This window comes from Salmo salar, chromosome ssa27 (genome assembly GCF_905237065.1).
Source record: "Salmo salar chromosome ssa27, Ssal_v3.1, whole genome shotgun sequence".
NCBI lineage: Eukaryota > Metazoa > Chordata > Actinopteri > Salmoniformes > Salmonidae > Salmo > Salmo salar.
This window is the reverse complement of record NC_059468.1, coordinates 37,186,271-37,199,484: the sequence shown is the minus strand read 5'-3', so window position 1 is coordinate 37,199,484 and position 13,214 is coordinate 37,186,271. Positions and strand designations below refer to the sequence as shown.

Here is a 13,214-nt window from a genome sequence, read left to right as displayed (position 1 = left end):
GAGAGAGAGAGAGAGAGAGAGAGGCTGTGGCATTGAAAATACAATGGAGCCTTCTCTCCACATCAGCCTGTGTGTGTGTGTGTGTGTGTGTGTGTGTGTGTGTGTGTGTGTGTGTCGTCCTAAGGGAACCAGACATGTCTTAATCACGTAGCCCCACACACCCCAACTGCATGCTAAAACATTGATAATTTCATTCCACTAAATCAAACAGACTGAGACAGTGCTGTCCTCCATTCCCTCACCTCTATTGGACGAAGAAAGGGGTGACCCCTCCTCGTAAACACTAGGACCGCGTCCCAAATGACACCCTAGTTCTTATACAGAACACTACATAGGGAATAGGGTGTCATTTGGGACGAACACAAGATGCACTCTGAGGAGGCAGTGAGAGAATCAACAGGACGGTAGACAGGAGGGAGGGGTTTCTCCTCACCGCTGATTCCCACTGGTGGATCACCTGGGGTTGCGTCTCAAATAGCACCCTATTCCCTATACCAGGACTCTCCAACCTTGCTCCTGGAGACATACCCTCTTGTAGTGAAATCCTACTGGAAGGTAGCTCTCCAGGAACAGGGTTGGAGTTAAAACCTACTGGACGGTAACACTCCAGGAACAGGGTTGGAGTTAAAACCTACTGGACGGTAACTCTCCAGGAACAGGGTTGGAGTTAAAACCTACTGGACGGTAACTCTCCAGGAACAGGGTTGGAATTAAAGCCTACTGGACGGTAACTCTCCAGGAACAGGGTTGGAGTTAAAACCTACTGGACGGTAACTCTCCAGGAACAGGGTTGGAATTAAAACCTACTGGACGGTAACTCTCCAGGAACAGGATTGGAATTAAAACCTACTGGACGGTAACTCTCCAGGAACAGGGTTGGAGTTAAAACCTACTGGACGGTAACTCTCCAGGAACAGGGTTGGAGTTAAAACCTACTGGAAGGTAACTCTCCAGGAACAGGGTTGGAGTTAAAACCTACTGGACGGTAACACTCCAGGAACAGGGTTGGAATTAAAGCCTACTGGACGGTAACTCTCCAGGAACAGGGTTGGAATTAAAACCTACTGGACGGTAACTCTCCAGGAACAGGATTGGAATTAAAACCTACTGGACGGTAACTCTCCAGGAACAGGGTTGGAGTTAAAACCTACTGGACGGTAACTCTCCAGGAACAGGGTTGGAGTTAAAACCTACTGGACGGTAACACTCCAGGAACAGGGTTGGAGTTAAAGCCTACTGGACGGTAACTCTCCAGGAACAGGATTGGAGTTAAAACCTACTGGACGGTAACTCTCCAGGAACAGGATTGGAATTAAAACCTACTGGACGGTAACTCTCCAGGAACAGGGTTGGAATTAAAACCTACTGGACGGTAACTCTCCAGGAACAGGGTTGGAATTAAAGCCTACTGGACGGTAACACTCCAGGAACAGGGTTGGAATTAAAACCTACTGGACGGTAACACTCCAGGAACAGGGTTGGAATTAAAGCCTACTGGACGGTAACTCTCCAGGAACAGGGTTGGAGTTAAAACCTACTGGACGGTAACACTCCAGGAACAGGGTTGGAATTAAAGCCTACTGGACGGTAACTCTCCAGGAACAGGGTTGGAGTTAAAACCTACTGGACGGTAACTCTCCAGGGACAGGGTTGGAGTTAAAACCTACTGGACGGTAACTCTCCAGGAACAGGATTGGAATTAAAACCTACTGGACGGTAACTCTCCAGGAACAGGATTGGAATTAAAACCTACTGGACGGTAACTCTCCAGGAACAGGGTTAGAGTTAAAACCTACTGGACGGTAACTCTCCAGGAACAGGATTGGAATTAAAACCTACTGGACGGTAACTCTCCAGGAACAGGATTGGAATTAAAACCTACTGGACGGTAACTCTCCAGGAACAGGGTTGGAGTTAAAACCTACTGGACGGTAACACTCCAGGAACAGGGTTGGAGTTAAAACCTACTGGACGGTAACTCTCCAGGAACAGGGTTGGAGTTAAAACCTACTGGACGGTAACTCTCCAGGAACAGGGTTGGAATTAAAGCCTACTGGACGGTAACTCTCCAGGAACAGGGTTGGAGTTAAAACCTACTGGACGGTAACTCTCCAGGGACAGGGTTGGAGTTAAAACCTACTGGACGGTAACTCTCCAGGGACAGGGTTGGAGAGCCCTGCCCTATACAGACCACTAGTTTTGACCAGAGCCCTATGAGTGCAGGTCAAAAGCAGTGCACTATATAGGGAATAGGGTGTAATTTGGGACACAGCCTTGGTAATAACCAGGAGAAGGACAGCAAACGGACACATAGTACTTGAAGAGATTTATTACCCATTCATAAGCCCTACATAACCCATTCATAAGCCCTACATAACCCATTAACAAGCACTACATAATACTTAATCAATGCTTATGTACTGTTTATGAATGTGTAATGAAGTCTTTATGTAGGTAACCTTCAAATAAAGTGTTACCAACCTATCATTAACTATGTGTTTATCTGATCTACAGCCAATTAAAGCATTATTCTGCAGAACTATGTAGGTATAGATCACACATGACATCTCTATCATCATGCACTTGTTTTGGTCTCTGTGACACGTGTTTTATTTTACTAGCTGTTATCAGAAGCACATCTGGGGCTCCCCGCCAGATTCCAGTAGTTTGGTTTTTAAATAGATTACACAGTGAAGACAGTCCCTCATTAGAATGGGTTTCCACCTCCCACATTCGGATGTGCTTGCTATGTCCTGGAAACAAGCAATGCTTTGGCAATGAAAGACAAATTGATTCCTTCAGTGTTGCCAAGTGCCAAGCCTAACTGCCACCCAGTAAACAGACTGGGGAATGTCTCCAACTCATCTTTGACAGTATGGAGTATTGTTCCCCTCTTAAAACAGAATGTCTGCCAAACTGATCCAATTCGTCTGCAGTCCTCCAACACTTGTGTTTATATATCCACATATATATCCATATTTATATATCTATGGGAAGTCCGAGAAACAAGGTTTCTAAAGGTTTGTATCTTCAGATTGGAAGCTGCTCGACACTGTAGAGAGGAATTCAGTGTCGTACTTAGAAGGGTTTCTGTTATAGCCTCCTTTCTCAGTTTCAGGAGTCAGTGAAAACAGTGCACAATTATAATCCAACGGGAAAAGCTCCTACTCCTGGTAGTGGATATATCAGCATCCATGAGGATCTTTCTTTATAAGCTGCTTTTAAAAAACAGAGGACCCTGATATGAGGCCTTATTGAGATACGGGGCCCTTACTGGGTCTCACTGGAAAGGCCCTGAGCCGAAACTCTTATCCCACTGAGAACACTGCTGCTCCAACTGGTCTAGCAGTCTGTCCACCGAGTCCTCCTTATTGTCCAGCTTCAGGTACCTGCGGGCACAGCCCAGGTCTAACCGGGGCCAGCTGCGGTGCTTCTGCTCCTGTACAGGAGTGAGCTCCGGGGTCTCCACACATCCAACCATGTTCACACACACGTCCAAGCTGCGCTCCCTCCGCGTGGGCTTGGACTGCACTATCTGTGGGTCCGCCCCAGGTCCCCCGGGTCGCATGGCCCCTTCCTGTAGACGTATTACAGTCTGGGGCCCGTGGGGGCCTGGGTTAGTCCTGTAGCTAAGACTGTAGGAGCGCCTGGGCAGCATGGCTGTGACCTCCGACCAGTCGTCCCCTCCCAGAGTGGACATGGAGCTGGCTGACACCAGACAGTTGTTGAGCTTAAAGAGGTGAGCGGGCTGAGGGTCTGGGCAGGAGCCCCCTACGCCTGGCTCACCACCACCACCACTGCCCCACCGCGTGTTGAAGTCCGTCTTGCTGGAGTTGCAGGAGTTGGAATGGGAGGAGTGGAGGGAAGGGGTGGAGGCTGACTCCTGGTGGTGTAGAGCCTCCGTCTGTACGGTGGCCTGCTGGTACATATAGTCAGCCCTCTCCTCCTCCTCCCTGCTGCCTCTGGTTGTCTGCAGCAGGGGCTCTGAGCTGGCCAGCTGCTGCAGACAGAGGATGTTAAGGTGGGTGGCAGGCAGACTGCTCACCCACTGGTAGTGTCTGGCCATAGCGTTGGCTGCTGCCATGTCTGAGAGGTCGGCCGAGGGCACGGCCGCCGACACCGAACAGATGACGCTCTGCATCTGGGCCAGCAGCATCTGGGTCTCCCTGTCGCGGTTCTCGTACAGCACCGTGTTGGCACAGATGACGATGAACAGCCCCACGCCCATGATGACTGGTCCCAGGAGCTTCATCCGCTCACTGTGGATCAGACTGGCCGTTGTCAGGAGGCTCTTAGCCCCCAGGCTCCAACCGGATGACTGGGGCTCAGAGACACCCTTACCTCTACCTCCTGCTGCTCTGTCCACAGAACCAGAGCCTTGTTGTCCAAGTCCAAGGAGCTGTGATGATCGGTGGGTCCGGTAGGGCCAGTACCCAGCCACTGCCAGAGCTGTGCCCACCACCACCACGATGACCCCCAGCACTAGGAAGGCTCCTGGCATGGAGCGGATGCGCAGCTTGCCTTGGATCAGGCCCTCCTTCTTCTTCCGGCCCCGCAGGCTGAAACCAGACATCCGTTGGCGTGGGGAAGGAGAGCTTGGCGTTGGGTCCCCGGGGGCCCCGGCCTTCTGGGTCTTCATGGTGCGACTCGGTCCAGCACCCTATCGGAACACTGTGGAAGAAAAGCAGGTTAATAGAAGAGACTACTAACGTGGCTTCTGCTTCCTATATAGTTTTTATACTGTTGTTGATATTGTTCACCTCCTCATTCCCTTTCCCTCCCACCCTCCCCTTCTTACTACTTTGTTTTGTTTCTCTTTTTAATGTAAAGTGTGTTGTGACCCATGTTAAATGCAATTTAAATAAACTTGGACTTGACACTGCCGAAGCTGCACTGTATCCTGTAAGCAATGGACTCCTTATCCTCGTAGAGACGATGATCATAGGTTCTGTTCTCACTTTCATACTGCGGATACTTTGTTGCTCTATTGTTCTACTGTAAAAACAGCTTCTTGGGTTTTTGATATGTGACACAACCAAATGTTCCCCTGTTGAAACTCTTTGTTAAAAATGTTTTATTTAAGAGGGAGATATTAAAGGTATTTCGTTAATGTTTTTATTCCTTTGGAGATTAACAGATTTATTACCATGTTTTGCATCACTGCACTTTTTTTTTCATTTTAATCTTCACAGAAAATCATTAAAATTAGATAACTATTTTTAACAAACCATTCCAAACCTTTCATGTCGTTGGCGAGCTTGTAAATTGTAAAGGTACAAACAAAACCCGGGGAAAACACTCTCTCACGTGATGTTCTACTTGAGTGCACACATGACCATAAACAAGGTGAAACAGCTTAAAACGTTTTAGCTGCAATTAAGCTGCTAAGCAACAATTATTTTAAAACCTATTGTCTCTAGTACCAAGATGATCTGATAACACTCAAAACACATGAAAGTTAAGTAAATCTTTAAAACGTTGATTCCTTGGGCCTCCAGACACTGCATCACAGAGCTAGAGGAGTCACTACAGACCTGAGTGGAACAGCGGTCTAAGACACTGCATCACAGAGCTAGAGGAGTCACTACAGACCTGAGTGGAACAGCGGTCTAAGACACTGCATCTCAGTGCTAGAGGAGTCACTACAGACCTGAGTGGAACAGCGGTCTAAGACACTGCATCTCAGAGCTAGAGGAGTCACTACAGACCTGAGTGGAACAGCGGTCTAAGACACTGCATCACAGAGCTAGAGGAGTCACTACAGACCTGAGTGGAACAGCGGTCTAAGGCACTGCATCTCAGTGCTAGAGGAGTCACTACAGACCTGAGTGGAACAGCGGTCTAAGACACTGCATCACAGAGCTAGAGGAGTCACTACAGACCTGAGTGGAACAGCGGTCTAAGACACTGCATCGCAGAGCTAGAGGAGTCACTACAGACCTGAGTGGAACAGCGGTCTAAGACACTGCATCTCAGTGCTAGAGGAGTCACTACAGACCTGAATGGAACAGCGGTCTAAGACACTGCATCACAGAGCTAGAGGAGTCACTACAGACCTGAGTGGAACAGCGGTCTAAGACACTGCATCACAGAGCTAGAGGAGTCACTACAGACCTGAGTGGAACAGCGGTCTAAGACACTGCATCACAGAGCTAGAGGAGTCACTACAGACCTGAGTGGAACAGCGGTCTAAGGCACTGCTTCACAGAGCTAGAGGAGTCACTATAGAGCCGGGTTCGATCCCGGGCTGTATGACAACCAGTGATCGGGATTCCCATAGGGCAGCGCACAACTGGCCCAGCGTTGTCCGGGTTAGGGGAGGATTTGGCCGGGGGGGCTTTACTTGGCTCTTCATGCTCTAGCAACTCCTTGTGGCGGGCCGGGCGCCTGCAGGCTGACCTCGGTCCGTCAGGTGAACGGTGTTTCCTCCGACACATTGGTGCGGCTGGCTTCCGAGTTGAGCGGGCGGGTGTTAAGAAGCGTGATTTGGCGGGTCATGTTTCGGAGGACGCATGACTCGACCTTCGCCTCCCGAGCCCGTTGGGGAGTTGCAGCGATGAGACCAGATCAAAATTGGAGAGAAAAAAGGGGGTAAAATACCCCAAAAATAAGAAAAACGTTAATTCCTTTGTCACACATAATCAACATGTCCTGTTCATTTAACAAAAAATCTTCTGCATCCCAAATCTTACTGTATTCCATACAGAGTGTGCTTCTTTTGACCAGAGCCCTGTACAGTGAAACGAGAGCAATACTAATGGCTCTTTTGTAGGCACCAACTCCTTTTTGTAGGCACCAACTCCTTTTTGTAGGCACCAACTCCTTTTTGTAGGCACCAACTCCTTTTTGTAGGCACCAACTCCTTTTTGTAGGCACTAACTCCCCCATGGTTCATTGGACAAAGTCTATGTGGGTTTTTTGGGATAAACGCCAAAAATGAGATCTTATATGTTTTTTTTTATGAGATTATCTTCATCAGCTAACATCACTTCTTGTGAATTTTGAGGCATTTTTGTCATTAAAAAAAATCACAAAAAGACTTCATTGTCCATAAAGATCATGTTATATGACTGATATTGTCTCATAGAACAAAACTTATAAGATTTCCTAAGCCTGTGTTAACCTCAGACTTGATTTTCTAAGTTTATCCCAAAACCCCATTATTTTCTCATTCCTTTTCCCCATAGGAATGGCTAAACAAACCAGAGGGAACTCATTTCCATTTTTTTTAGGACTACAAGCAAGCGCGCTTTATAGGGTGTCATTTGGACTCAGCCTCACTCTGGCCAGATAACACAGAGAAAAACAGCAACGCTGGTGGAACTGGCACATGGTGAAGACATGTCTTTTCCACTGTTTGGTAAATATTCATACACAGAGACAGATGGGGGCCACAGGCCACATCCTTTGGCTTGAGTTCATCAAAGCACTTTAGATACGGTCTAGAATGAATGATGAAACCCGGCACAACTTCATAGGCTCCGTACTGGTCTCCCAAAGGACTTCTTTAGTCATAAACTATATGTAAATGAAGTGGCAGAGTCTGGTAGCAGCATGGGTGATGTGTGTGTAGCATGAATGTGTATGTGTGTGTGTAGCATGAATGTGTATGTGTGTGTGTAGCGTGAATGTGTATGTGTGTGTATGTCTGTGTATTTCCAGCTCAAGTGTTCGGCAGTCTGATGGCTTGTAGATAGAAACTGTCTCTGAGCCTGTTGGTATCAGACATCTTGCTCCGATACTGTCTGTCCGACGGTAAGGGAGAGAACAGCTCGTGGCTGGGATGTGTGGAGTCCTTGATGATGCTGTGTGCTTTCCTCAGGCATCGTTATAACTAGATGTCCTGGGTGGGTGGGAGCACGGCCCCAGTGATGTCCTGGGTGGGTGGGAGCACGGTCCCAGTGATGTCCTGGGTGGGTGGGAGCACGGCCCCAGTGATGTCCTGGGTGGGTGGGAGCACGGCCCCAGTGATGTCCTGGGTGGGTGGGAGCACGGTCCTAGTGATGTCCTGGGTGGGTGGGAGCACGGTCCCACTGATGTCCTGGGTGGGTGGGAACACGGTCCCAGTGATGTCCTGGGTGGGTGGGAGCACGGTCTCAGAGCGAGGGTAATGGAGTCTCAGAGCGAGGGTACTTGAGTCTCAGAGCGAGGGTACTTGAGTCTCAGAGCGAGGGTACTTGAGTCTCAGAGCGAGGGTACTTGAGTCTTAGAGCGAGGGTACTTGAGTCTCAGAGCGAGGGTACTTGAGTCTCAGAGCGAGGGTACTTCAGTCTCAGAGCGAGGGTACTTGAGTCTTAGAGCGAGGGTACTTGAGTCTCAGAGCGAGGGTACTGGAGTCTCAGAACGAGGGTAATGGAGTCTCAGAGCGAGGGTACTTGAGTCTCAGAGCGAGGGTACTTGAGTCTCAGAGCGAGGGTACTTGAGTCTCAGAGCGAGGGTACTTGAGTCTTAGAGCGAGGGTACTTGAGTCTCAGAGCGAGGGTACTGGAGTCTCAGAACGAGGGTAATGGAGTCTCAGAGCGAGGGTACTTGAGTCTCAGAACGAGGGTAATGGAGTCTCAGAGCGAGGGTACTTGAGTCTCAGAGCGAGGGTAGTTGAGTCTCAGAACGAGGGTAATGGAGTCTCAGAGCGAGGGTACTTGAGTCTCAGAGCGAGGGTACTTGAGTCTCAGAGCGAGGGTACTTGAGTCTCAGAGCGAGGGTACTTGAGTCTCAGAGCGAGGGTAGTCCCTACTGTGGCATGTAATTTACAACACTACTTTGAATCCCATCCTCATTTAGTTTGGCTTATTTGACCTCTGTGGGGATGCAGGGCTGGTTTAGACAGCCACTACATCCTAAATGGCACCCTAATGCACTATAAATGAAATAGGGTGCAATTTGGTGAGACTCCTCCCCTCGCTGCTGCCTACTGCATAGGATTCTGCTCTGTGACTTACTAGTGTGATAACACAAGGGTAACTCAATTAATAGCTCAGTTCAGTGACATCCAAAATGCTCCCCCTCAAAATAGCAGGCAGAAATACAGTTGTAGATGGTGCTTTTCACATTCACATGTTATGTGTCCTCTCTATTTTACAGTTGACTGTGTTGCATTGCATGGAGCAGTTAAAGCATTCATGTGCTCCTACACCTGCATTGCTTGCTGTTTGGGGTTTTAGGCTGGGTTTCTGTACAGCACTTTGTGACATCAGCTGATGTAAGAAGGGCTATATAAATAATTTGGATTTGATTTGATTTGGGACACAACAAAACAGTAATTCAGTTCAGTCAGAGATGTGGATGAGAATTCAGTTTTCAATTATCAATTTAGGCCCTGTACACAGTCAGGTTGTACAACTGATGCACAACACATTTGACACAATCATTGTGGTGCAACAGAGAGTTTGGTATGAACCAAGATGTTCAAGATACCAAGATAGGGCCTCATAATTTTTTTGTGTAGAAAAACAAACAACCATTGTGTAAAATGAGTTGTACTTGTGTCCAGACCAGGGAGTTATAAGTTCAAATGCCATCTGGGTGATCTGGATAGTTAAAGATGTGCTATGCAGAAATCGCTCCACCATTTCCTGGTTGTTAAAATTCTAATAGTTCACCTCATTTTAGTTTATGTGACAAAACAAGCAAGTATAGTTTAGAGCACCATTGTACCATCTAAACCTCTGTGAAATATATTTTCCATAAGCAAAAATATTGTATTTTCAGCTGTTTGAAGCTGGTGTACAAAACCCAAAGTAAAAGACGCAAAAACAAAACGTTAGGACGGGAAGCATAGAAATAGAGCACATAGAATAGCTCTACCGCTTCTTAGACTTGCGTTCAATGAGAATGACAGATCTATAAATAACATTTCTATGTGAATTTGGTCTGGTTGCCCAAAAGTGTACATATAGCAGCTTTAAAAGCATGTACTGCTGCTAATTCCACTGTCACTGAGAATAGTTCCCTGGCTGCATGGAGAAAGAACATTATCTCTAGTTGCCTGGCTGCCTGGAGCAAGAACATTCCCTCTAGTTGCCTGGCTACCTGGAGCAAGAACATTTCCTCTAGTTGCCTGGCTACCTGGAGCAAGAACATTCCCTCTAGTTGCCTGGCTACCTGGAGAAAGAACATTCCCTCTTGTTGCCTGGCTACCTGGAGCAAGAACATTCCCTCTAGTTGCCTGGCTACCTGGAGCAAGAACATTCCCTCTTGTTGCCTGGCTACCTGGAGCAAGAACATTCCCTCTTGTTGCCTGGCTACCTGGAGCAAGAACATTCCCTCTTGTTGCCTGGCTACCTGGAGGAAGAACATTCCCTCTAGTTGCCTGGCTACCTGGAGCAAGAACATTCCCTCTAGTTGCCTGGCTACCTGGAGCAAGAACATTCCCTCTTGTTGCCTGGCTACCTGGAGCAAGAACATTCCCTCTAGTTGCCTGGCTACCTGGAGCAAGAACATTCCCTCTTGTTGCCTGGCTGACAGGAGCAAGAACATTCCCTCTAGTTGCCTGGCTACCTGGAGCAAGAACATTCCCTCTAGTTGCCTGGCTACCTGGAGCAAGAACATTCCCTCTTGTTGCCTGGCTACCTGGAGCAAGAACATTCCCTCTAGTTGCCTGGCTACCTGGAGCAAGAACATTCCCTCTTGTTGCCTGGCTGACAGGAGCAAGAACATTCCCTCTGCTCATATGGCCACTGATCATAAATGAGTGAAGCAAACCAGATCCCACCTTTCATTAGCTAGCTGTTTTTTCCACTCTCACTTTTAATGAGTCAGGAACAAGCAGTACTAAATAACAGTGGAATAAACTTAATATTTTGTTTAAATTCTATAAGAGATGTATTAAGTTATATAATTATCAGCTAAAGTGACTTTGGTCCCAAGACAGCCTCTTATAGCAGGGAGATAATAAGAACGTACCTTTGACAGTCCACTCTCGACATGTAAGTCACGTGACAGTGTCTGCGTTTTTACTGTTTCTCTTAATTCCCCTTGGTAATCGACAAAACACTCAGGGCAATATTCTTCTACTGAATCCTGTTCCTAGGCATGTATGACGCACGGTAAATAATTATTTTGAAAATTGCCAAGCTCATTGACTATGCAAAAGATGTCCACATACTATGTAGGAGTAGATCCATGCGTCGTGCTTGCAATATCTATCCGTTATTATATTACATTTTTTTTTTTTATCTGCACTGATTAGCTTACAAATATTGCGTGCAAAACGCTATTATGCGCACTCCAAATGAACTATATCATACTCGACTACTTTATCAATTAACTGTATAATAAATTGAGTACAATATACCTTGAAGACCCATATTGGGATAATGTTACACATATCCAAACCCCCTCGCAAATAACGGTTTTATGTCGGTCGCGTCATAGCAGGCTACGGGGGAGAAAACGACGGAGCGCTGCTACATTCCTTCAGTACATTGCCCAGTCTCATTGTGCACTGGTCAGGGTTTGCGGGGAAAATATAATGTTATTTTGAATTTCCTCTAACTACAGATCAAATCTCCCAAATAACATACAGTTGAAATAGGCTAATAGGTGAGGGGAAACCAGACCGTGACAGCTTCACTGATTGTCTTGAACTTCAGTAGATGCGCGGTGTCAAAATAAAATCTCTTTCTCCTCTGACCTACAAGGAAAGTCTACATTCAACGTGAATTGTCTGAAGTTGGCGCTCTCCTCCAAAGATTCCGCAACACTGTAACAATAATTTCTCTACAACCGGTTGAGTGATGATAGCCTACTTTTGAATGTTTATACCGGGGAAAGTTATAGCCTACTTGCCTTTGATGCAGAATTCTTCGTTTATATTCATTGTCCACCGACACATATCGATACAGTATCGTTTGGTTTGTTCTGTCATGTAGCCTTAGGATCTTGTCCGTGAAGAAGCAATTTAATTTGCCTATAATTTAAACCAAAACGGAAGGATCAAGGATGAGTGTGGTTCTGCTGCTCGCCGTCTCCTATAAGCTCTATCTCTTATTCAATACGTTTCTAGATATCCTTTTCGTTCGTTACTGGGGAGAAAGAAAAAAAAAAGGATTTTCAAAAGCATTAGCCAAAAATGACGCTACATGTGGCCGCCCCCCTCACAAGACTGGCGGAACATTCCCACCTCGACTTTTCTTTAGCGCTTCCATTCCTTCACGATCCCTGATGCTATGCGCACTGCACTTCCGTGGAAATGGAGCAGTGGAGCACGCTGCTCTTGAAGGATTATTCCATATGCGCACTGTTGACTGACTGACCGACGATCTTAATCGTAGCCAACCATTAGAAGTGGTCTCGAGAATACTTAAATATGGAAGGCTAAGCTCATTTATAATTGGTGGTCAAGTTGTTGTACCTGGTAATTCGATCAGATAAATATGCCAATTTAGTATGGCCCTGCAATTGATGTGATAATTGAAACCAAAACATTGGAAGGGAATATATTTTATTCCCATGGTTACTCATTGCTAATTACCATTGCCAGTGAGGGCATTTCTATCAGCATGAATACAGGACTACCGGTCAAATTAGTACTGCCATCTTGTGGTTAAGCAGGGGCACATACCCCAAAGCTTTATGGTCCACCATAGAGCCCCACAGTGGAGGTGTCATAATACCCATAAAACCTAGAGATCAAACAGGGAAATGGTTCCAATTGTTTTTCCACCATTTCATTTATCCCCATAGGAGATTTTAGAGACACTTAAAATAAGGGCTGTGTTTCATGTAGGCACACCCTGGCGTGATGTATTGATAACCATGTAAATCTCTCTAGGAGAAGGTGACTTTTATTAATACATTAGTCTTTATTTACTCTGATTCAAAAATGCTAATTAGCATCAAAGTAGACCATGCAAAACTACAAATCCCTGCACGTCAGCTCTGACACCTTTGCTAACAGGTATTTTGTCAATTTTAAACTTGCACCAGAAAGTTCACAGAATTGTCCATTTAAAGAAATTGAGACAATTTATTCATTGGTCATTTATTCATTATTCATCTGGTCACCCCCAAAGCCAATTCCTCCTTTGGTCGTCTCTCCTTCCAGTTCTCTGCTGCCTGTGACTGGAACGAACTACAAAAATCTCTGAAACTGGAAACACTTATCTCCCTCACTAGCTTTAAGCACCAGCTGTCAGAGCAGCTCACAGATCACTGCACCTGTACATAGCCCATCTATAATTTAGCACATACAACTACCTCTTCCCCTACTGTAT

General features: G+C 46.5%; 1 protein-coding gene across 1 annotated transcript; it reads right to left on the bottom strand.

The window, feature by feature from the left end:
* Nucleotides 1–2,166: 2,166 nt before the first annotated feature.
* On the bottom strand, nucleotides 2,167–12,215 carry LOC106589032 (transmembrane protein 200A). The gene is made up of 2 exons (XM_014178677.2): nucleotides 11,788–12,215; nucleotides 2,167–4,671 (listed from the first exon to the last, which is right to left on the bottom strand). The coding sequence occupies exon 2, from the start codon at nucleotides 4,637–4,639 to the stop codon at nucleotides 3,281–3,283; it is 1,359 nt and encodes a 452-aa protein (XP_014034152.2). The 5' UTR covers nucleotides 4,640–4,671; nucleotides 11,788–12,215; the 3' UTR covers nucleotides 2,167–3,280.
* Nucleotides 12,216–13,214: the final 999 nt, after the last annotated feature.